General features: G+C 41.4%; 4 protein-coding genes across 5 annotated transcripts; 3 read left to right on the top strand and 1 right to left on the bottom strand.

Annotated features, from left to right (window-relative positions):
* The first annotated feature begins 472 nt into the window (after window positions 1-472).
* On the top strand, window positions 473-9,061 carry LOC139614855 (adhesion G protein-coupled receptor E5). The gene is made up of 19 exons (XM_071472499.1): window positions 473-920; window positions 2,449-2,538; window positions 2,901-3,071; window positions 3,175-3,327; window positions 3,484-3,630; window positions 3,946-4,068; window positions 4,229-4,272; window positions 4,371-4,475; window positions 4,737-4,890; window positions 5,134-5,256; window positions 5,361-5,551; window positions 5,651-5,815; window positions 5,944-6,138; window positions 6,381-6,598; window positions 6,707-6,767; window positions 6,862-6,953; window positions 7,160-7,328; window positions 7,419-7,514; window positions 7,940-9,061. The coding sequence occupies exons 1-19, from the start codon at window positions 890-892 to the stop codon at window positions 7,979-7,981; spliced, it is 2,370 nt and encodes a 789-aa protein (XP_071328600.1). The 5' UTR covers window positions 473-889; the 3' UTR covers window positions 7,982-9,061.
* A 989-nt stretch (window positions 9,062-10,050) lies between these two features.
* On the top strand, window positions 10,051-13,907 carry ptger1c (prostaglandin E receptor 1c (subtype EP1)). Of its 2 annotated transcripts, none has more exons than XM_071472464.1 (3): window positions 10,051-10,190; window positions 12,539-13,381; window positions 13,530-13,907. In XM_071472464.1, the coding sequence occupies exons 2-3, from the start codon at window positions 12,542-12,544 to the stop codon at window positions 13,770-13,772; spliced, it is 1,083 nt and encodes a 360-aa protein (XP_071328565.1). In that variant the 5' UTR covers window positions 10,051-10,190; window positions 12,539-12,541; the 3' UTR covers window positions 13,773-13,907. The 2 variants fall into 2 exon arrangements, with proteins under 2 accessions (XP_071328565.1, XP_071328557.1); XM_071472456.1 differs by having other exon boundaries at window positions 10,053-10,190; window positions 12,461-13,381.
* A 247-nt stretch (window positions 13,908-14,154) lies between these two features.
* slc27a1a (solute carrier family 27 member 1a) lies at window positions 14,155-20,020 on the top strand. The gene is made up of 13 exons (XM_071472385.1): window positions 14,155-14,566; window positions 14,880-15,047; window positions 15,145-15,539; window positions 16,235-16,402; window positions 17,003-17,072; window positions 17,168-17,259; window positions 17,350-17,459; window positions 17,578-17,787; window positions 17,866-17,992; window positions 18,100-18,237; window positions 18,449-18,613; window positions 18,737-18,883; window positions 18,975-20,020. The coding sequence occupies exons 2-13, from the start codon at window positions 14,881-14,883 to the stop codon at window positions 19,130-19,132; spliced, it is 1,947 nt and encodes a 648-aa protein (XP_071328486.1). The 5' UTR covers window positions 14,155-14,566; window position 14,880; the 3' UTR covers window positions 19,133-20,020.
* On the bottom strand, window positions 19,343-22,987 carry trim35-13 (tripartite motif containing 35-13). Its single transcript, XM_071472410.1, has 6 exons — window positions 22,532-22,987; window positions 21,553-21,648; window positions 21,223-21,453; window positions 21,088-21,110; window positions 20,865-20,983; window positions 19,343-20,773 (listed from the first exon to the last, which is right to left on the bottom strand). Exons 1-6 carry the CDS (start codon window positions 22,931-22,933, stop codon window positions 20,235-20,237), a joined length of 1,410 nt encoding a protein of 469 aa, XP_071328511.1. The 5' UTR covers window positions 22,934-22,987; the 3' UTR covers window positions 19,343-20,234.
* Window positions 22,988-23,939: the final 952 nt, after the last annotated feature.

Raw genomic sequence — 23,939 nt, 5'->3', positions numbered from 1 at the left:
ATATATATATATATATATACTTCACTCTTCTTTGTTCATTTCTTTTCAAATGAAGCTCAAAATTGTTACCATTGTTATATTGTCTCAGGCTGATGCAGTCAGAAGCAAAAGCCATATATATGTCATCGACATTGTTAGCAGGCTGTGTGCTGTATTCACGCCTATGGGAGGGTATACCAACCAGCAGGACTCTGTAAAACAATGACCATTCTGACAGTCTAAACTCCTCTTGACCCCCTCTCTATCCTCTATCCTCCACAGAGTCCAACACAGTGGAAAGATATAGCAAAATGCGCAAGGATGGAGAGAGAGACATAAATTACCTGTGCAAAAAGACTGTTTTGTAACATACTGCTGTCATTCAAGGGGTTACTTTTTAGGAGAAGTTCCTGAAGAGTAAGTCCTGGCTCACTGTATCTGTTGGCTTCTGTGGGCGTCAGAGAGAGTGAAACCCCTCCCCAGAAAATGTCGTCATCACAGCATGTCAACTCAGCAGTGAGAGCAGATGTCGATTCAAAGGGGAGAGGGAGACAGAGGCAGAGACAGAAAGAGAAAAGAGGGACTATTGTATGAGATAAGAAACTATTGATTTCTACATTTTTATATATTTTATTTGTTGGTTTCAGCATTAGTGTTGTCACTTTTTCCATGAGTCACACGAGTGACAGAAACAACTCGGGTAAATTTGGAAAAAGTTGAGAATAGAAGAGAAGAGAAGAGAAGAGAAGAGAAGAGAAGAGAAGAGAAGAGAAGAGAAGAGAAGAGAAGAGAAGAGAAGAGAAGAGAAGAGAAGAGATCTGGACCATCTGACAGTGGGGAGTTCCTAGGTTTATGTTTTGGTTGTTATAACTTTCCTTATACTGATCTGGATTGTGTTTACCTCTTCACCATGGCGGCCAGGTGGAACATCCTAATACTGGGTGAGTCACATCTGTCAACCATTTGCACAGTGGCTGGAATGGAAAATAAATCATCTTTTGTGAGAAAGTTTAAAATACTCTGTTCTCTTAGAAAGAAAAACTAACAACATACATATTATTATTGTTGTTGTTATTATTATTAATAAACATACTGCATCATAAACATATACTTGAAAAAAAGTGGCTAAAAAATGGTCAAGACAAGACAATTTTGTATAATGTGAATTTCAAAATTCCGTGTTTTATTACTTTGTTTAATGACTTTTCACTGAGATTAAATCTGCCGGCAACCTTATTCAAAAGTCCCACAGACAGAATTATAATGGCGAGAAACTCAGAGTGTCACAGTTCTTAAAGTGAGGGTCTCAGCAGCAGTCACAGCCTGAACTCTGAATGTGGGAAAGAGAAGGAGTGATACTGAGCATAGCAGCTTTTCTGTGTCTTCAAAAACCCACTATCTGTGCATCACTGCACAGAAGACCTCTGTTCTCCTGCTTTTAAAGTGATATTTATACCCTATGACCTCACCGCACAGTTGTCACCCTGTTACCACAGTAACACACATCTGCCCTTGAAGGAGGAAACACTACGTTGCAAAATTATCTATCACAAGGCAGTTTTTAATGTTTTCCTGTTTGCACATACGAAGGTGACTTTAATCTACATCACGATCTCAGCTGTCCAGAGAGATGAGAAATGATCTGAAAACCCTTTAATTAGTTAGTTCCACGTTATATAAATTAGTTCCACCTTAAGTTACAGTATCTCCTTATGTCAGTTACTATGAGTAACCAAGTCACAACAAACACACTGTACTTTCCCACGCTATCAAATGTTTCCAGCCCACATTTTTTACAGAAAAAAAATAAAGGTAAAACAAATAGTATAAATGGTAAAATATGTTTTCATTAGCAAAAAACAAAAAAACTCATTAATTTCTGTAATACTAGTTTGATAGCAGATGCCTGAGCAGTAAATATCTCAAAATATCAACAAATAAAACAAAAACTGTCTTAAATGATTGTATTTAATTCAACATATAGATTGATGATACTGATAAACGATCTAACTGCACTTTCTTCCTGCTTTCACATATGTTCACACATTTGGTGTCATTCGGGCAGTCACTGAGTAGGCAGGCTCTGCACTCTCACAGCAGAGGTTGCAATGCTATTTTGTGCTTGCACAATGCCAAATGATGTTTCCTCACTCATACGGAAGCAGAGTTCTCCAGACACCCATATGCTGTTGGCTTTGACTTTTGAATGGTGCAGATGCGGTTGGAACAATCTCAGGAAATGAGGGTAGAGAATGAGGGCATTTACTTTTTCGGCAGAGCCTTTTTAAAACATTTCTGGTCTTATTTCTGTGGTCAAACTGATCCTTTAATGTCCCTGTAGCTACACTGGAAAATTTTAGAATGATCAAAAAGGAGTAGATTAAGCATGGGTACTCATGTAGCAGATGTTGCATTAATGTTCAGAAGGTGATGAACTGTGGACTGACTGTTGCCTGCTTGCTTTTTCAGCTTTGTGCCTCCCTCCCATCATGGTCCTGTCAAATCCGTCAAATCCACCCTGTCCCAAAGGATTCAGTTTTGACAAACAAAATTGCACTGGTATGAAAAACAAACTTATCTTCACACATATCCCGCTATGGAAAAGCAGACATTTTTATGGCATTTGTTACAGGTTGCTCATCTTTGCATTCAGACCCTAGAAACTTATAATATACAACATGGTTTGCTGAATGATTTCTGTGCAAGATAATGAAAAAAATTGCCTTTGAACTTTTGTTATCGCCTAACTGCATGTTTTCCCTCCTGTGAAAAGAGTCTACTGTAATACTAAAACTAAAAAGAGTTTGGTTCCTGACTCAACTGGCCATATTTAGCTTTAGATCCATCTAAAATATATATTCTAATCAAGCACCTACTCATGTGACATCCATCTTTTTCATATCCCTGTTTTCTTAATTAAGATGAGGATGAATGTAAAGTTGATGAAGACTATCCTGATGATATTGGGCCATGCGGAGAGAATGCAAACTGTCTCAACACGTATGGCAGCTTCTACTGCCAATGTGCTGATGGTTTCAGATCATCAATGCTGACCGTGAATTTTTCAGCTGATTCACCTGCAACATGTAAAGGTAAGTCATCTTGTATATAGAATCAATGATGGGAGGTACTCTGATTCAAATTTGCAGTCATTATTTAAATATGAGAACTCTGTCTGTATATTTTTGCTTTAAGACATCAACGAGTGTTTGGAGGAAGACGGTATCTGCGGACCTAATGCCATCTGTCATAACACAAGTCCATATTACTCCTGCATTTGTCAGGATGGATTCATCTCCAGTACCGGAGTGGAAATGTTTCGTCATGGTGACAACGTTACATGTAGAGGTAAGATGCTTATCAGTACCCTCACTCTAAGAAAACACTGTGGTAAGTTATATACAGTGTGTATAATGTGTTGCAGTGACATGTGCTTAGTGTTTATGTATTTAAGGTGAGAAAACACTGATAATGGTTTCCTAATGGTTCCTCCACCTCATATAGACATTGACGAATGTCAAGAGGAAAAGGTGTGTGGTCAGAATGCAGCATGCGTCAACACACCAGGCAGTTATTTCTGTGTCTGCAATGCTGGCTTTGGACTGAAATCTGGCAAATCTAAATTCTCTGGGAATCAGGGGCACTGTGAAGGTAAGGCCTGCACTGTGTCCTACACTGTGTTATAAAATGATATATGTTCTGTAAATAACTAAACAAAATTAGATTTTAGGTCTGACTTCTAAGTTTGTTGATCCTTAAAACTTTAAGTATAGTTTGCTTACATTGTAGGTTGGTTTACTGAGTCACTGTCCTCTGCTTTATATTTTTTATTCGATATATTATCTACAAAAAACCGTCAAGGATTTTAGGTATGAATGTTCAAGTGGACTAGGATATTTATTGTTCCATGAGCACTGACTGAAACAGTGCAACCATTTTCCTCTCTGTGATTTGTTTCCATTTTAGACATTTGTATGATTGATAAGACAATCTGTGGAAATGGAACCTGCCACCGTGGAGCCAGCGGCCATTACTGTGCATGCCATGCAGGGTTCACTAACTATGGCAACAATGGGTCTCGCTGCACTGGTAAGAGTACCGCAGCACTCAACTTTTTTTTTTTCCCAACATCCATTATTGTACCAGAGTTTGTACAGTAAATATAAACAGGAGTACATACATCCACGTGATACAAACCCCATGGTCATCAGCCAGCACATTTAATGTATCACACTTGTTGTTTCCTCAGCTTTAGAGTGTAACGTATTTGAAGATGTGAACAGCCTGACAAAGGTAATTCCACACCGGACAGTTTTATCACAATGTTCAACACATATTCAAACATATTTAAAACGTCTATTGTCTCATGCTTGTGTCTCATTCTCCCCAAGAAATTTCGCGTCGCACATGAGCTCATGGTGCAGTTGAAAAAGAGCTGTCTGGAGCTTACAGAGAGTGAAAGTCCAACAGAGCTTTATGGAGAGGACCTACTAAAGGTACGTCTGCATTATTATTATAATTACATTGCACTTTTATAAGGCAAAATCCCCCAGAGCCTCATAACCAGCACACAAACAGGAAGTTCTGCCCCCTTCAAGCTGTGTCACATGGTGTTCAGATGTTCCTGCACAAGCCAGTGTTTATATTGACCTGAGGTGGTGCAGCCTGAAAGTCTGACTCGGTCTGACTCTGTCTCCTGTTTCTCTCTGCACACGCTCATATTTCTCCACGCTGTCCCTCCTCTTCTGTGGCTGCAGAGACTGCTGTCTATGATTGACGAGCTCCTGTCCAGCAGACCCTTCAATGATAACAGGAAAGTCTCCACCTTTCTGGATATAGTGGAGAACACTCTGAAGCTGATAGGACCCTTCACACAGACCCCAGGAAGAAAGCTTTTCTCCAATCACACAGGTTAAATTGAAATGTATAACGAAGCAGCTGTGTTTTTTTTTTTTCTTTGCCCCATTCACAAAAGCATGTACAATTCACTCATAGCTCTTTATTCATTTACAAAGACAATTTTGTCTTTTAAGAGCTTTACTCTTCTTCAGATGTAATGTTATCTGGTAGATTTCTCTTTCGCTGAAGTCTTCAATGGTATTCATGTAATGCAATGCATGTTCATAAAAAGCTGATCTCTGTATCTGGGTCTAGAGTTGGAGCTGTTGGTGTATAAGGGAGCTGATTTACCCAAGGGAGCAGTGACTCTATCATCTAAGCAAGCTCAGCTGGACATCCAGTTGGAGACAGCTGCAGGGGATCCCTCCTATTACCCTGGTAATGATCATACCCAATTAACATATTTGTAAGCACACTGTGATCACTTCTGGATGTTGTGAATGTCCACTTAATCGAGCGTCTTCCTGCTATTACTGTGATAGGCTTTACAACGCTGTCCTTGCTGAGCTATAAAAACCTGGAAGACTCTGCAGATGGCTACTTTGGTGAGATGAAACCACAGCGGAACGAAAGCTTTCAGATCAACTCCAAAGTAGTGACTGTCACTGTCAGTAACAGAAACACAAGCCACCTCGCAATGCCTGTTAACTTGACACTCTACCATCTGAAACAGGTAAAGAGGAAAAGGTGTTTGCTGTTTCGGACTGTGAAACTGTCACATCTATAATGGCCTTCATCTAAATATAAACTGGTGTGTTGATTTCTTTTACAGTTAAATAAAAGTAGCCACACCTGCGTGTTCTGGAATTCCTCAGAGGAAGGAGGGGCATGGTCCAGTAGTGGCTGCTCAGTGGTGAAGTCCAACCCTGAATACACTGTTTGTTCCTGCACTCATCTGAGCAGCTTTGCAGTGCTCATGGCACTCTATGACATGGAGGTTCAAACTCTCAGTTATATACATCATGATATAGCATATTATGACTCGTACAGTTGAAACCTCTGTCCATTTCTGTTTACCATGAAGTAACTCCCCTCTCTCTCTCTCCGTCTCTCTCTCCACAATAGACCAAGTTTGAGTTGCAGCTGATCAGCTGGGTGGGTCTGTCCCTTTCACTCATCTGCCTCTTCATCTGCATCCTGACCTTCTCGTTTATCCGCTCCATCCAAAGCCCAAGAACCACCATCCACCTGCACCTCTGCATCAGCCTCTTCATTGCCATGCTTATCTTCCTTGCGGGCGTCTCTCGCACGGAGAACCAGGTAAATACTCTCACAGCTTTGAGGTCAAAAATCGCACTGTCCAGACGCGCAGTGCAAGTTTTCGACACTTTCAGGGGAATAAATGCAGAGTAACAGCACAACTACTGAATGATTAATGTGCGTGCTGAAAATTTCTAACAATTCAGCTAGTAGTTTCTCCCTATTTCTTTCTCCCAATTCCGCAGCATCCTTTGTCCCTTTTCTCACTGCTGTCACCCTCATCTCTCTCCCTCTTGCGTTAGGTTGGCTGTGCAGTGGTTGCAGGGCTGCTGCATTTCTTCTTCCTGGCAGCATTTTGCTGGATGTGTCTGGAGGGCATCCAGCTTTTCAGGATGGTAGTCCTGGTCTTTAACACCAGCTTCAAAGCCCTATACATGATGGCAGGTGGCTATGGAGTCCCAGCTGTAATTGTTGCTGTCACTGCCGCAGTTAACGCTGATGGATATGGCACTAAGAGATAGTAAGTTGCTTCCCCTGATGCTGATCTTGTTTCATTTTTAATCCAAGCTTGAATTGCAGGTTATGTTGATAAACAGTCTGCTCAATAAACTCTCAATATGCATTGCAGTTGTTGGTTAAACCTGAAATCCATCTGGAGTTTCTTCGGCCCTGCCTGTTTCATCATCATTGTAAGAAAGAAAATCATTACTGAGTTGAATTATATTCCTAAAATTGACTCCAGTGTCTCTTTGAAAAAAAAATCCTTCCTTTACTTCTTCTCAGGTGAACATCTTCTTCTTTCTCATCACTGTCTGGAAGTTGGCACAGAAGTTCTCGAGTTTAAACCCTGACCTGGACAGTTTGCAGAAAATAAAGTAAGTCAGTCACCCACAAGCTACCTGCTACTATCAGGTACATGTATATTGTTTATGTGCACATGGACATGCTGTGCATGTGTGGCTTATGTATTTGCTGTGTGGAAATACCCATTTTCTACATCACTGTCTCCCCCGTCTTTCCTGTGACTAAGTGCTGGGGTGCGTCAGATTTGACCCATGTGTATCTTTGTTGCCTCCTGCAGGGCGTTCACTATCACTGCAGTGGCTCAGCTGTGTGTGTTGGGCACCATGTGGATCTTTGGATGTTTCCAGTTTGAGGAGGGCACCATAGTCATGTCTTACCTGTTCACCATCTTTGGCAGCCTTCAGGGGGTTATGCTCTTCGTCATGCACTGCCTGTTTTCTAAGCAGGTCGGTGACACCCCTCCTCAAAATAAAGAACAACCTCTGCTGCGTTTCCTGGTGTCAAAACTAATATTCTAATTTGTATTCTGGTTTTAGGTGAGGGACGAATATAGAAACATCCTTTCCAGATTCTGTGCATCTCAGAGGAAGACCTACTCAGAGTTCGGCTACTCCCACTCCAGCAAAGCTCAGGTAAGCAGTTATTTATCATTAATGTTTTTCTGATTATGATTCTGACTATTATCCAGTAATTGCAACATAGCAATATGCTGTGTTAAATGTGATACAGTGTAATATCTGTTACCATTTTTGTTTGATTACCATATCTATTTCCATAAAACACGTGAGGAGGTTAGAGAATAAATATTTTTGTCTCATTGTTAAGATGCTGTCATTTCTCAACAGTAAAAATTAAATCAGACATTTAATGTGCATTTGTAACATTTCGTAATGGGATTGATCAAGAGACTTAATGAGGTTAATTCATTTGGTTGTTCAATGTTGGACAGCTTCCAAATACAAACGCATAATTCTTGTCCAGGGTTTGAAGATGACAAAGTATTGTAGGAGCCAAGCCTGTTGTGACTCATCTGATCTCTCCCTTCTGTCATCCACAGGCATCCAAGAGCAGCCAGGACACCGGAGAGTCTCACATCTGAGGAGCTGAACAGTGACTTAGGAGCAAAGCATGACTTGTTTCCTGCAGACTGCCGCCTCTCACACACAGCCAACTGCTGCAGTCCTATTTGTGGCCAATGCACCCTTTTGCTTCTCTGCCAAACGTTGCAAATAGTATCCTTCATTAACACAAGCTGGTCTTTGTATTTTTAAGCTATAGAAATGGAACTGTTGGTTGTTAGAATTTAATACAATTGAGTGAATTCCTTTCAAATGAGAAAATGCCATTTGTCAGTGAGTTTCATCAGAATTATTGTGTCATTAACTGAATTTTGATATGTAAGATAACTGTTACCATGACCCATGATTTCATGCCAGCATTTATTCTATTGGAGCATTTGTCAAATGTAAATGATATAACTCATTTTAGAAAAAGAAATGTTTCAATTTTTCATATGTGAAAATCTTATTTCATTGATTTTGGACCACAGTATCAAAATGATAGATGGTATTAAGAAGACCTGTTTTATCAGGTACATCTAATGTAACTTTGTGGTGTCGTCCAGGTACTTTTTTCAACCAACAAAGACAATCTGAGAGATATTTTTTTAGAGGCAAGCACTTTCTTTTATCCACAGTATTTAAATTGTTACCATGACCAAAAAAGGAGGAAAATAGTGATACAGAGATGGATTTTAAATATATGTTTGTGTATATATTGCTGGGTTTTTCAATATATATATTATTATTTGACTCTTCTATTCAGCATGCTGTAACATCTTTAATGTAGGTAAATATTTGAAATATTATATAATATTAATAATATTTTTATTTACTAAGCTCAAATAGGTTTCAAGACTTGAATATTAACTTTTAAGCTTTTTTTTTATAATTGTCTATATATTAGTAAGGTTGTGAGCACTGGTTTATGGCACATTTCTGACTGATGCTGTCTTATATTTGACAATTTACATGTTCTGTCTTTTAAAGTTTGAATTAGTAATAGTGTATGTGTGTGTGTGTGTGTGTGTGTGTGTGTGTGTGTGTGTGTGTGTGTGTTTTAACATTTCTCATACCTCTCCTGGAAGCTTTAAACTAAATAAATATTCTGTTGTAGCTCATGTTCCCACCACTGCTCTTGAATTATTTTATCTAAAATATAGAAGAAGTTACTTTTGAACAGTTTAGAGACACATACATTTTTTTCTTTAAAGTTCATTATGTCAGAGCTCATTTTTAGCAGGAATAGATGATAGACATCAACAAAAAAAGTAAACAATGCAATATTTTCTTTCCTTCCCCTTCACATCTGACACAATGTTTGCTTACTGTTGAATCACTTATCTCTCTGGTTTACATGAAAGATGGAAACAGTTGTACACACAGAGGAAATGGAAGTCGCTCTCTTCTTCCTTCCTGTTTATGTCAGATTACAGGCATGATGGCATCAAAAATGAATTGGTTCTTGAATTGTAACAGGCAAACAACTTTAAGCAACCCTGCAAACATGTTTCACTGTATAAAACATTTACATAGTAAATGTATTTTAAACTTTGGTAGAGTCAATGTTGATGCATTTTTTGATTATACTCACTACCTGGCAACATTTTTCTAAGCACAGGTGTTTTTATATGTAAAATATTCAAAAATATCTGTCCGGTTGATGTTCAGTTTGGGATCCAGGGGCTTTATTCTTGCAAACAGGCTCCAACAAGTATAGCAGGAACCCTTCAGGCATCTCATAATCATCATGCTGTTCCAAACTCCTCTGATGTCTGTCTCTGTGCATCATAGCCCCTGTTATCTGTCTGTTTTCAGGGAATTATCATAAAGAATTATAAAATATGAGCAACAGCTGACTTCAGGTATTTGTCTAATGGTGGCTCAATATTACAAAATGTGATAAGCTGAGATCACTTATGGTTCAAAGCATCAGCAGAGGAGATGGATAGAAAGGAGGAGGGGAAGAGAGGGGAAGGAGGAAGGACAATGCAGGTCTAGTATGTAGAGATAAAATAGCTGCCAAGCCTCTGGAGAGAGAGAGAGAGGGAGGGAGAAAGCAAGACCCAGGAGAAAAAGAAACTGTCAGAGAGGCATGGGAAAAGAAGGGAAGGAGAGCGAGAGTAAATGACTGTGGGCAAAAGTGATAAGTGAATGTGGTAAATCACGCAGCGCTGTAGACCAGAGAGACACATTTATTTATTCGGAGCCATCCCAAACAATCCAGCATTCATCTGGAGTCATGCAAAGGTAAGTTTCATTTATTATTCATAAGCAGTTAATGGTTATTTACTTCATGGATAAAACATGCACAATGCATGTACAAGAAAGAGCAGTGCCCGACTAAAGATGGGTCTCTAGGAAAGCTGGGATTCCTCATTAGTTCATTTATTTAATCCACTTTTATTATGAAGGAAATGAATTAAAAAGAGATTCAGACATTGTGAATACTGAGGACTTTAACACATGGGTAATGAAGGGAAAAGAGCTATGTTGAGATTAGCAGGGTGTTCCTTCATATTTCTAAATTGAGGAGATATATATGTTTTATTTTAAAGAACCCCGTGTTCAACAAAAGATGAATTAAATGAGAGATTCTGAGCAGCAGCCTTGGTGTTTATGAAAACACACAGTATCCAGTATCTGTCTGGAGAACTTCCATGGTAGATGACATCATGGTTACTATAATTCCCCCGAAGCACAGGCAGACACAAGTGATTTTCTTGTAACTGGTGTATTTGGCATCTTCTCACCAATCTACCGTGCAAACTAAACATAGAACAAGCTTATTAACTTGATACAAACATTAGCATGCACGGCATGTAATATGGCATTTTACCAAAGTAAAATAAAACAAATAAAATAAATCTTCACACTAACGTCCGTTTGACAGTCTTACCGTCCTTTTTCCTCTTTTTTGAGTCTTACTCGCAAGAATTGTCTTACAGAATCTCCTTACAAACTTAGGCCTTCTAAATAAAGGTACTGTCACCTATTCTGAGTAACAAAAATTACAAATTATAAAATTTGTCTTACAAAAGAACAAACAAATTATGTAAATAATATAAACTATAATGGCAACAGTTACAGTTACTTTTTTTTGTTACTCATAGAATCCTCCTAATTCTGAATGTAACCCCCAGATTAATTTTAATCATGCATTTCCTCAGTAATTTCCTCACACTCTCCAGGGACAGTGTTTCTCCCTCTTGAGAAACAGTAACTAGTAAACACACACACACAAAAAGAGATAAAAAGAGATAAAAATAAGAAAAGATAAAAGAAAATAAACTGCTTGACAAGCTGTGAGTTACTGGTGTGGGCACAGGAAGGAGCAGTGGAGTTTATATACTTTGTCTGAAGCTCCAAATGATCTTTTTTGAACCTTTGGAGGTCAGTGACCTCAACACTTTATGTGAAGGTTGTGAAAAATTGAGAGGTATCAAGCACAAAGAGAGAGTCAAAAAAAATTCTGTTGGTTACGTATCTTTCCAGAAGATTGTCTACTTGTATAAAGACATGTCAGCTCCTGGAACCTTTTGCCATTGGCAGCCACTTTTAAGATCCCCATCCACATAGATAAAATTTTTTTTAAAAGTCTGTGTACGTTGTTTCTGTGGCCTTGTGAAAGAAATAAGATTAAAATCCTTCTGGATTCTTCTCATCGTGTATCACAACGGGGGGGAAATTGCTTATGCAAATTTGCACACCCTTCTGATTAAATTTTAATGATAACAAATATCAAGTTGCAAAACAAAGATATGATTGTTGTTGCCAAAATTTAGTTAGGTTTCACTTTAGGTTTGGTTTAAAGCAACTGAAATGGTGATGGTAATTATAAGTTATTATGTATCCCTCAGTTTAAACCCATCTTTAAGAGCCTGTTGTGTAGACTTACCAAATAAAAGCAGCAAGGCGGACACAAGTTCCCCACATTTCCACACCACGACGGCAGTAAAACCTGTTAAAAGTTTGACAATCTCCTCGTCAGGGCATCTACTTAGCTAAAGAGTCTACATGGGTTTTTGTGGATTTACCCAGATTTACCTGAATTTACCTTCCTGGGACCTTCTAGGGACTATCCCCCAAATGAGACAGACTGCAGTAAACTGACTGATCTTTCAGTTACAGTAGTATTTTTGGTAGTTTGCCTTGTGAGAGTGGATCTATTAATGTATTCTAAGCTAGCACTTCAGTGTGCATGCACTCATATGATTGGCAGAGACAAAAAAAAACTCTGGCAGGGTTTAATCCACTCCTCTTCATTATTGCCTGGGAAACTGTTGCTTTTCTAATTAAGGTCTAAATCCCAAGTGTCATGGCAGACCACTTGTTGTAATCAGCGTCTGAGCTGCCCAGTGAAGCATGTATTATACTGATACACGATTTTGCATTTAAGACCTTTCTGTCCTGCTGTCTATGATTTATTTGAGCCACCTTTTAGATGTAGCAGAACAGGATGACATAAAAGCATTAGTGCCTTTTTAATGGAAGTATTTTAAGTTTGTAATTCTCTGTAGATGACACTAAGGATGAGGACACCGTCTACACTCATGACTTTATTTTCTACCTCCTTTGCGCCATCCATCCTCCACCAGAACATGAAGATCAACTCCTCTGAACAGCCAAGTCCCTCGCTGAACAGCAGCACCTGGCCACCCATCCGATCTTCAGGTATAGGGATGTCCTGCTTCACAATGACATTTGGTGCCGTCTCCAACCTCACCGCTCTGGGGATCCTGGCTAAGTCCCATGTACGATTCCGCCGCCAATCCAAAGCCCCATTTCTGCTATTAACAGTGGCTTTGCTGTTGGCTGACTTCGGAGGTCATGTGATCCCAGGTGCCTTTGCTCTGTATTTGCACATGGATCAGAGGCATAAAATGCAGCCCGAGAAGCCCACCACATTCTGTCAAATCTTTGGGGCATGTATGGTGTTTTTTGGCTTATGCCCTTTGCTGTTGGGTTGTGCGATGGCAATCGAGCGCTGTGTGGCCATCACCCAGCCCTTTTTCCACGCTGCTATGATTACAATGACTCATGTGCGGCGAGTTGTATTATTTCTAGCCTTTCTGGCACTAATTTTGGCCGTTCTACCTTTATTTGCTGTGGGGACTTATACTACCCAATTTCCTGGCACATGGTGTTTCTTGCCAGTCCATGGTCCTCAGTCTACAACAGACACCAGTCTGGCTCTGGCCTTCTCATGTCTTGGCCTCACTGCACTCACTCTTTCCCTGCTCTGCAACATCCTGAGTGGTGTGGCATTGCTGAAGGCCAGGATAAGTCCCCACAACATTAACACAAAATCAACAGCTCGCTGCGCCCGTCGTCCATCTTCAGTGTCGACTTCCTCCTTGTTTTGGTCGTTGGATGTGGAGATGATGGCGCAACTGGCAGCAATCACTGTGGTTTCCTGTGTGTGCTGGAGCCCCTTTCTTGTGAGTACTTCACTCTTTTAGATCAAAGTCTCTAAAACCTTTTTCACAGTTAATATTCTGGTATTTTTAAGAATATTGTACATTATAAAGTAGGCTAATACCTACACCTCATCGTCATGAGTGATTCTGTATCTCTCCTACATTATAGATCCACATTCTTGCACTGCAGTTGAACCAAAGCCCCAGAGCTTCAACGGGACCACAGGATGGGTTCATTCTTCTGTGCTTACGTATGGCCTCCTGGAATCAGATCTTGGACCCTTGGGTTTATATCTTACTGAGGAAAGCAGTGGTTTCCAGAGTTTGCTGTGATTTCTACACACAGAGACCCACAGTGGCAGATAACAGATCCTGTGCAGACACGCACAGGCAGACCTTCAGTCTGCAATGACCATGTTGCTCTTTGACCTTTTATCTTACCGACTGAAATAAATGATTTCTTTCATGTGTGTTGTGAACAATGCAAGCATGTTACACTTTGCTGTGTTATTTTCAACAGGGTTTGCAGAGGCCCATACCTGTTAAGAAAAGCTAAATGCATACAAGTCAGCAGTGAGAATGAGGGATGACATTTCCCATCATTGAGTTAATAGTCTGTGCCGCTGATACTATCAACAGCAGTCACCTGCGATTCCGGTGGTTGGGCTATTGGGCGGGGTTAATATTGTCCAATAAAAATGGAGAAAGGTTTGACAAGCGCCGAGTTGAACAAATGGCTGAGCCGCTGGCGGAAGCTCGCTCCCGGGATGGGCGGTGCTTCTCTGGCAGCGACTCTTCTCAATATGGAGTACAGAAAATAGCCTGGTCCACACTGCACTCCACTGCTCCCAGTCAGATTTCGGTCACTCCTGCCAGTCGAGCACAAATAATGAACTCCCCCCCTTCAGACGCCAGCCCGTAGGACTCGCTCAAGTGCGTCTGACACATTTCCCCGAAGACAGCGTGGACAGACAGTCTGCTACTTAACAACTATTAGCGATTAGCAGCGAGCGGTAAAACTGCTGCAACTCCCCAGAAAAACTCCTGGTTCGCCTAAAATCGTTACAGTGTGTGCACTCACGACGCTTCCGGAGGACGATTTCGATACGTGATAGTTTCCGCTGAAGTGTCTGTGAGTACCGAGCTGTGCTGACCGGCGGGGTTAGCGGGTGAAAGGTGACATCGCTGAAGTCTGTTGACTCGTAGGTAAGTTGAGTGCAATGCATGCGCACAGGGCAAGTGAACGATGCTATACCGTGTAACCCGGAATGGCGTCTGTTTATGTGCACTGCTTAAATGTGAGCTGATTGATGCGTGATAACTTTGGTAATAACTTAATCCCTGCTTAGGGTTTTTATATAATTGTTAGCTGATGGCTGCCTAGAGAATAGTTTCTTATATGTGCTTGCATGTACTAACTTGTGCTTAAGTAATGAGAAAAAGCCCTGTGGGCTTCAACTCACGCCTATTGTTTCTTTAAAAAAAAAAACCTGTTTTTCTCCTCTTCCTCCATGACAAGAATGCACAATGCAGCTAGTGTCTCAGCCTCTTTGGGGTCTATGGGACTGTTGCGTCTCTTCGGGGTGTCCTGGTCCTGGAGTCTGGTAGCAGGCCTTGGGGTATATCTGGGCACAAGAAGCTGGAAATACTTCTACATTGCAGTGCGTACCGCCAAGAGAGACCTCAAGTAAGTTGAATATGTCCGAATAAAGCTCTGGATGCTTGTGTGTCTACATCATCTCTTACCTCTCTTCTCCCCGTCTTCCTCCTCTGACCCTCACCAGCGGCCTGTACGTGCTGTTGAGAGTGAAGCTGGCTTTATGGCGTTACATGCGCAATGGAAGCAACATTCCCTCCATCTTCGCCCAGACAGTAAAACTTTACCCAAACAAACCAGCACTCATCTATGAGGCTACGGGGGAAACATGGACCTTCATCCAGCTGGACCAGCTGTCTAACGCAGTGGCTCATTGGGCAAGAGGACAGGGATGGGTCTCTGGGGATGTGGTGGCCCTCTTCATGGAAAGCAGGCCGTTACAGGTGGCACTATGGCTGGGCTTGGCCAAGGTTGGGGTGGAGGCTGCGCTCATCAACTTCAACCTCCGCAGTGATTCCCTCCTGCACTGTATTGGAGTGTCAGGGTCACGGGCTGTTGTATTCGGAGCTGAGCTTGCTGAGGGTAAGGCTGTGTAAAGGCAGATAAAGCTGATCAAGTAATTCGTTTTTAGGTTTTTAATTCTGTGTCAGTGGCGGGGTTCATTCTAAAATTATGTATTACAGGATAATGTCCCTTTTCCTATTCATGAAATGGATTAAAAAGCCAGATGACTGTATTGCTATTGCAAGCCTGAGTAAAATATCGATCAACCTCCGCAACAAATCTCATTTTTGTTTCTTACATCATGTGAGGCGGTCAACATTTCTCCCTGCGGGGTCACACTGTTGATCTTCAGTCTGTGCGGGAGACAAACTGTGATAATTACTTTGTCTCTGATATGTCATGTGGTCAGAACATGCTGTTCGTGATCACACTGCCAGTAAAACTCCCTTTGTATCTTTTTGTGAAGTCAGTTAACACTTGCTTCACTTTGTTTCTCTGTGGCAACACAAACATTTCCCTTCCTTGTCTTTGTGGTTTCTGCTCACTGTATCTATTAAAGTGTAGCATTTGTATTTATCAGTTTTATATAGAGGTAGTATGTCTACAGAGATAGAATAAAAGTCTAATCAGTTTGACCTCACAGAGAAAGGCTCATTTCTTGAAGTTTCATTGTTACAGCTTGTCACAACATTTGTTTACAGTATGTTCTTCTGCAAACCAGGACACTAGAACTGACCTGACTGTTGTTCTCTCTTCTGATTTCCCTCTGTCAGCCATGTTGGAGGTCAGTTCCTCCATCACCCAGTCCATGGTGCGGTTTTCTACAGGAGACCTCAATGCAGAACATCTGGCCGCTCTGGGTGCTCAGCCTCTGGACCCAATTTTAGCCACTGCGTCTAGACATCCCCCTTCACCTTGCGTTCCCCCCAAAGGCATGAATGGTGAGCACCTGATGTTCCACTGAACTCAACTTTGCCTCCATTTGAGACTTAATCTGTATATTAATGAGTATTTTCTTTTTACACAATCCTCTTCAGACTCTTTTCCTTACACCCTGTTTGGTTGATAACCTCTATATTTTGCTCTATTCTGAATTCCCAAAGGCTATGCCACACAGCGATTAATTTTTTCACACTCTTATCTAGTTTCTGAACTGAAATTGCTTCCCAGTAATTATTTAACTCAAGCTTGATGGGGTGAATACTCTCTTATGCAGGTCTTTGAGAAATATGAGTCATTTGAATTCAAGACAGATACTGACATTTTTTCTCGGGACAGAAGAAGCTGTCTGGGGAAGATATTACTGTCTGAATAACAAACCATATCCCCAAACAACAGTGAATCTGTCTTAACTTAATGAGTCAGCATTAAAGGTGTGTGTCTGAGATATACCCTACATAACAAACTAGAGGTGTGTATTGCATTGCTCAGGAAAACAAAAGGTTGAATGAGAGCAGGGCTTTCTAGCCGTGAATGAAATGCTGTGAAGACACCTGTTCGCAGTGTGCATTTGTAATGCTCTGTTGCATTCTCTTCTGCAGACCGCCTGTTTTATATTTACACCTCTGGCACCACGGGACTTCCCAAGGCTGCCATCGTGGTTCACAGTCGGTACGTTTTCTTGAATAACCACTCTCACGAAAAGCATCGCCCTCCAGAGTTGTAATGATAGATGTCTGAGAATCTCTCCTGTTTTCCTACAACAGTTACTACAGAATCGCTGCTTTTGGGTACTTTGCTTTTCGCATGCGCCCTGATGACATCATCTATGACTGCCTGCCTCTCTATCACTCAGCGGGTGTGTGACGGTAGACTCCAGCTCTGGATCAATACAGTTTTCCCCTTTAGGGTTGCATAACTGAAGTGTAAGCTTTCTTTTTCTCGCCAGGGAATATCATGGGAGTTGGGCAGTGTCTGATTCATGGCCTCACTGTGGTAGTGAAGAAAAAATTCTCTGCCAGCCGTTTCTGGGAAGATTGCATTAAGTACAACTGCACTGTAAGAGCCTACGCTTGGAAAATATTGAGAAGAGTCGTATTTTCTGAGATCAATAACTCTCAAACATTCATGGTGAACTAGCACTGCCACAGCAACAGGACTGCTTTCCCTTTTGTAGGTGGTGCAGTACATCGGGGAAATCTGCCGCTACCTCCTGTCTCAGCCAGTGCGGCCGTCGGAAAAGGGCCACAAAGTTCGGCTAGCCGTGGGAAATGGGTTGCGCCCCAGTGTGTGGGAGGCCTTCACCGAACGTTTTGGGGTGACGCAGATTGGCGAGTTCTACGGAGCGACTGAGTGCAACTGCAGCATTGCCAACATGGATGGCAAGGTCAGCAATCAGTGTTACTTTTGTCTTCACTGATAAAATATTCATTGGATCAGAGTCTAATTAGCTCTGTCCTGCCAGGTGGGAGCCTGTGGATTCAACAGTCGCATTCTCCCTAATGTTTACCCCATCCGTTTGGTGAGGGTGGATGAGGACAGCATGGAGCTAATTCGCGACAGCCGGGGCCTGTGTATGCCTTGCCGCCCCGGTAACTAAAACTTAAACCGCAACATTGACATTGTTTGAGGTAGTATGTGATTGTTAGCTGTGTTGATCGTGTGAAAGCACCATGTTAGACTCCTCCATGTCTTGCAGGGGAGCCAGGGCTTCTGGTAGGTCGCATCAACCAGCAGGACCCATTACGGCGATTCGATGGCTACGCTAATCAGGATGCTACAAGGAAGAAGATAGCTCACAATGTCTTCAAGAAAAACGATTCCGCATATTTATCAGGTTGCTTATCCTTGTCTCCAAATGCATATTTATATTCTAGTTATATTTCAATAATATTGCATCATAACACTCCACACAGCTTGCAGTGCTCATGTCAAAAAATGAATCAAGCAAGTGTTCAAGATGAGGATATTTATAGCTCCCAAAGCTTATGATTATTTAGACATACTAGACTAGACACGGAGTTTTTTTTTCCATCTGTCTACCCCAGGTGATGTGCTGGTGATGGATGAGCTGGGCTACATGTACTTCCGGGACCGTGGCGGAGACACGTTTCGCTGGCGGGGAGAAAATGTCTCCACCACCGAGGTGGAGGGCATACTCAGCAGTCTTCTGGGTCAGACTGATGTGGCAGTGTATGGCGTCACAGTGCCAGGTGATATTCAGTGCTTTCAGCATCATATCTGGAGCATAATTGTTATTTCCTTTTTAATTTATATTGCTTTTGACTGTACTCGTTACTTGACAAGCATTTCTCTTCATGTCTCATGTCTCCCAGGTGTGGAAGGTAAGGCAGGCATGGCTGCTATTGCAGACACTACAGGGACTTTTGACTGCAATGATTTCCTGCAGAAAGTCCAGCGAGCTCTTCCTCCATATGCCCGCCCCGTGTTCCTACGAATCTCCCCACAAGTAGACACCACAGGTAAACTGGCTATAATATCCCTCCTGAGTTCATAAAAATGTGAAGTCAATAAATCATAATCTATTTTATGTATCTCCGCATTCCTGCACAGGTACATTTAAAATTCAGAAAACCAGGCTGCAGAGGGAGGGATACGACCCACGTCTCACAGCTGACCAGATCTACTTTTTGAACACTAGAGCTGCTCGATACGAGGCTGTAGATGAGGAGCTATACAATGCTATAGCGGAGGGAAGAATGTCTCTATGACATGGAGACCATAGCAAGGCAGTCATGGTGCCTCAGTGAAACAGGATAACATGCATATGCTGGTTTTGGGATCAGTCAGTCTTGGTGCACCACCTGCCCAGGTTTTAAACGTTCAGGGAACAGAGTATAGAGAACTACTTACACAGATGGAGTACTGTTACGGATGATGTTTTAACACTGTATGAGTAACACACCAGGACATAATACGAGGGCATTTACTCCCTTTAATAACCTCTTTTTAATTATTAAATGAACACCTCAAAAAGCCTTTGAGCATCACTGAATTTAAAGAGGGTACCTCCCACAACCCATTTGCAATAGGAGCATGTTACAATAATGTGGTTAGGACAGCACGGGTAGTATCAAGTCGAACGATGTTACAGGGTATTTAACCCATACATTAAATATGCTGCAAGATGAATTCTTTGTAGGTTTAAGCAATACTTGAGTGTGAAGCTGTGTAGATACTGCCATGTGTTTGGATGAGGCTGAAAGGCCAGACTTCACCATGCTGTACATGTGGCTACTAAATCAAACGCTAACCGTAGAGTATTCTTACTGCAATGGAAAACTAATCTCACATGTCATATTTAAACCCAACAACTATGGCACAGGTTTGCAAATACACATACTGTATGTGCCTTATATGAAACTTCACATCTGTGATTCATTTTTTTTAATGCTTTTCATGGAAAGAAGCTCAGAATTATGTGGAACTCTCAGTAGTGATTCAAAGCTGAGTCACACAAAGTCACAGTCATTTCATGTAATAAATCTTATCAGTGTAGTAGTATATGGATGTTTTTAAAGATTGTGAAGCTATTTACAATTTCAATTCTCCCAGACTACATTTGTTTTGTTAACTCAAATAAAATATTTTAAAACATGTCTGTTTGCTTCAGTCAGTCATTCATTTAAAAAAAAAAAAAAAAAAACATAAGTGGATTTTCAACTTCCATTGCAATGGAGTGCTGTAACTTGACCCTGCATCATCCCTTGGGGAAAAAAAAAAAAAAAAGTAAAATCTTCACAAGCTTAAGCCACCCTCCTTTTCTCTCACTGGATTTTTATACAGTGTTTGGCAGTTTGTGACAAATGTGAATTAATGGTCGGTTGACAAGGATATCCTTGCGGGCAGGATTTTCAGTGGATGCTCTTTGCAGGCTGTGCAAAAGTAGGGAAAGGCTCTGGGTGTGATGACATCCATGAAGGTGTAGAGAGGTGTTCTCTCTCCAGGGTCGTAAAAGGTCACCTTGCCTCGGTCCATGTCTAAAACCACTCGTATCACTTCCGGTGCCTTAGTCATGTTCAGTGGCTCCCACGGTGCTGTGCAGGCCTTATGCTCTCCATTGCGAAACCTTATAGTCCAGAACCCCTCTGCTGGTGTCAACACGTGCTTTCCCTTCCTGTTGATGGACTCGCTGGCTATTCCCAGCACCCAGTAGGTGTTGTGTTTCACCTCCACATCCCAGCTGTGGCGTCCGCAGGTGTAGCCCTCCGCAGCAAGCATCTCGGCACTGATGTCAAAGCGTTCTGGGTTGTCTGGCAGCTTGAAATTCTGGGGGGAGGTATGCACCACTGTGAGATCCTCTGAGAGGATGAAACAGGTAGCTGCTGTGTTGGGGTCCAGAATCACAGGATCTAAAGAGAGAGGAGAAAAGTAGAAGTTACTCATATTGCAGGAAAATGAATGAGCAATATCACATGACTCGCTGTTGTTTGGGGAACTCACTATATTTAACTATTCTCTTCATCTTCTCCCACACTTTATATTTCAGAGAGCCCAAGTGCTTGGCCACATCAATCAGAGCACCGGAAATCATTTCCGGATCAAGGGAAGTCCGCCAGGTTCTGAAAGGATACTGAAGTAATTAGTTGTCGAGAACTGTGTCCGTAAAGATTTATTATTCTAAAAGTAAGTTTTACTGGATCCTAGATGTGGAAATAACACTTACCTCTTTATTGTTTCCTTGTAACTCTGAAAACCAAAATGAGGAGAACAACCTTCACCATGTGACGTGCATATGAATGTAAAACAACAGCTGGTTAAGATTTGTCGCACAAATTGTCTGAAGCAAGAGTATATCTACCTTAAGAAAAGGGATATCATGAGATTTCATCTCCTGCTCTACTAATCTGATGGTGTTGGAGAGAGATGCCATTTCACTGTCCATCTCCTCAATGCTCTGGCTGATCATCAGATTCTTCTGCTCCTCCTCAGCCTTTAAAGTGGAAAGTCTGGCAGCCTCCTGCTCTTTTAGGAAATGGTGAAGGGCTTTAAATTCTTCTTTGATCTGTGATTCAGTGTGTTCAACTTGGTTCTGTAAAGACAAATGATTGATGGGTATACTATTGCCTCCACACGTAGGGCTGTCCAGGATGCTCAAAGTAACATTTGGTAGTGATGGGACTGACAGTACCTTAACATGTTCTGCCATTTCCTCGCAGACTATTTTCGCCTTTTTGTACTGCTGCAACTTCTCTTTCAAAGGCAGCAGCGCGCTCTTCAGTTCCTCCTACAAAGTCAATGACAGGGCACCAACACTTAAAAACAAGGTCAGGCTGGCAGGTGGCCAAGCTGTCGACACAATGCGAGGCTTTCAGCTGCCACATACTCTTCCACGGCAGCATTCCCTGTAAATGCAAAGCTGTACAATGCAGCAGCATCAAGTTAAATGGACAAATCTATGGAGAGTGACCTAGTAACTGCCCTCATGCAGCTTAGATTTCAGGTATCAGCCCAATATTCATATTCACCAGTAGATTCATTTCAGAATAATATTCAAAGTTTCCCGGTCCCAAGAGAAGGCCAAGGAGGGGCAAGAGTAGAATAAATCTAGCATCACAGAAACCTTGTGAGAGTCGAGTTTCAGTCCTCTCAGGACCTCAGCAGCAACAGGAAACCAAAAATATAAATCTATTATTAGAATGTTAATGAACTCTGCCCAACACCTTCACACAAGTCAGCATATCAGGCTCAGAGAAGCACAAAGGTAGTAAGTAGTAAAAATCCAAATCAGTGGAAAAACACAATAAACAATGTGTCTTCTAAACAGTGGCAAACTTTAGATTAAAATAATGTCTAGGTACAATCTGACACATCTTCTATTCATGTAATGATGGATAACCACTGAGATTTTGTTGAAAAATCTTGCAAATGAATCAATCAAGCTAATCAATTAGGATTGTCAATCATCTTCCAATTTTAATTGTGAAGGCTCACCCACACTAGTGTTGAACTTAGGTACTGGATACGCTTCAAATTCAGCCATGTGACAGTTATTTTAATAAACATTTCTCATCAAGGTTTCCCAAGTAGCCGATGTTGAAGTTGTGCAGCTTAAACAACAAAAAAAATGCTACCTATGTGAAATATTGAGGTGACTTTAACATGCCTACCTTACAGTCATGAGCACCTTCCCCAATGGGATAGAGTCTGTGTCCAATGTGTGCAGCTGCTTTCCCACACACACCACAGATCGGTTCCAGGTCCTCCAAACAGAAGAGTGTGAGCTTTTCTCCATGTTCTTTACAAGCCTCTGGGTCATGCTTGCCTCTGTCCTCCTTGAAGGATTCACAGGCCCTCTCCAGCACACCACTCACCACAATTTGATCCATGGATGACCGGCGCCAACACAGAGGACAGAAGTGTGAATCCCCACTGCCTTGTGTCTCCCAGCTGTCTTTCAAACAGGATTTACAGAATCTATGTCTGCAAGTGAGCACCACTGGCTGGCTGAGAATATGTCCACAAATCGGACAGGAAAGGTCATCTTCACGATGAGCACGTCTGCCTGCCATTCTTTTTCACAGGGCTTTGATGACAAGGCAGGATCCAAGGCCCCTCCCATGTCTCGGTAAGGCTATCTCATCTTAACCTCAGAAATAAGTGTTAATACCTCAGCTCCCGAAGGCATATCCCATGTTATGCTGTGCTGCATTGAGCATGCACATTGCGCGTTCTCAAATAAACACTACACCAAATAATAAAGCAAATTGGCTTTACATTTAAGAGGCTCTATCTGTGCGAAGCAGAGCAAAAAGTACCCTGAATAACCCAATCATGACAGAAGACAGTAGGTGACAGTGGAATATTTGCCCTCAAGATGGCTTTTGGATTGGAGTTATATGATAATCTCCTCTAAGTTATTGGAGAAGAGTGTTGAAATAATCTGTCAAAGTGTAATGAAGGATTTACAGAGAAACAATGTCCAAAATAAGAGTCAGAGCGGAGATATAAATAGACAGAAGTAACCGAATTGGACTGAAGTTATGTGAGTAAAAAAATATCCTCCTGCTGACCACTGGAACAATTTTTTTCACAGTCCAGTTCAGCTTTGGGTAACAGATTTTTAAGAAGTGACACATGGTTATTTTTAAAATATCAGAGTTAAACCCCCTTCTGGTATAAAAACACTGAACACAGCTCACATTACTCAACCAGCACACCACTGACTTCTTCAGGAGCAAACAGGGGGTATTTCAGAGTAAGATGTGCAAACAGAAGCATCTTGAAGATTAATTTGTTAATTTCAAAAGCATTTAACAGCTAACCTTGTTTGTACTGCAATCCAGCACTTTGTTGTGGGAGTTAAATTACTAGAATCAATGTTGCACCAAAAATAGGCCAAGAGCACAGATAGAGATAAAAAGCCTGGGAAATTTGAACCTACCACTAGAAAGTACTTTGTAGGCCTGTGCTACTTTAACTCTGGTGTATAATACACTGCGTGTGTTCTAAAATCGCACACAGGCTATGTTAGGATTCACAGCTTTAAGAGTTTATAGTTACTTAAGAAATTGTTAT

Source organism: Trachinotus anak, unplaced genomic scaffold, assembly GCF_046630095.1.
Source record: "Trachinotus anak isolate AG129_WGS33_773 ecotype Australia unplaced genomic scaffold, CSIRO_AGI_Tana_v1 ptg000003l, whole genome shotgun sequence".
Classification (NCBI taxonomy): Eukaryota; Metazoa; Chordata; class Actinopteri; order Carangiformes; family Carangidae; genus Trachinotus; species Trachinotus anak.
This window is presented reverse-complemented; position numbering and strand designations above follow the sequence as displayed.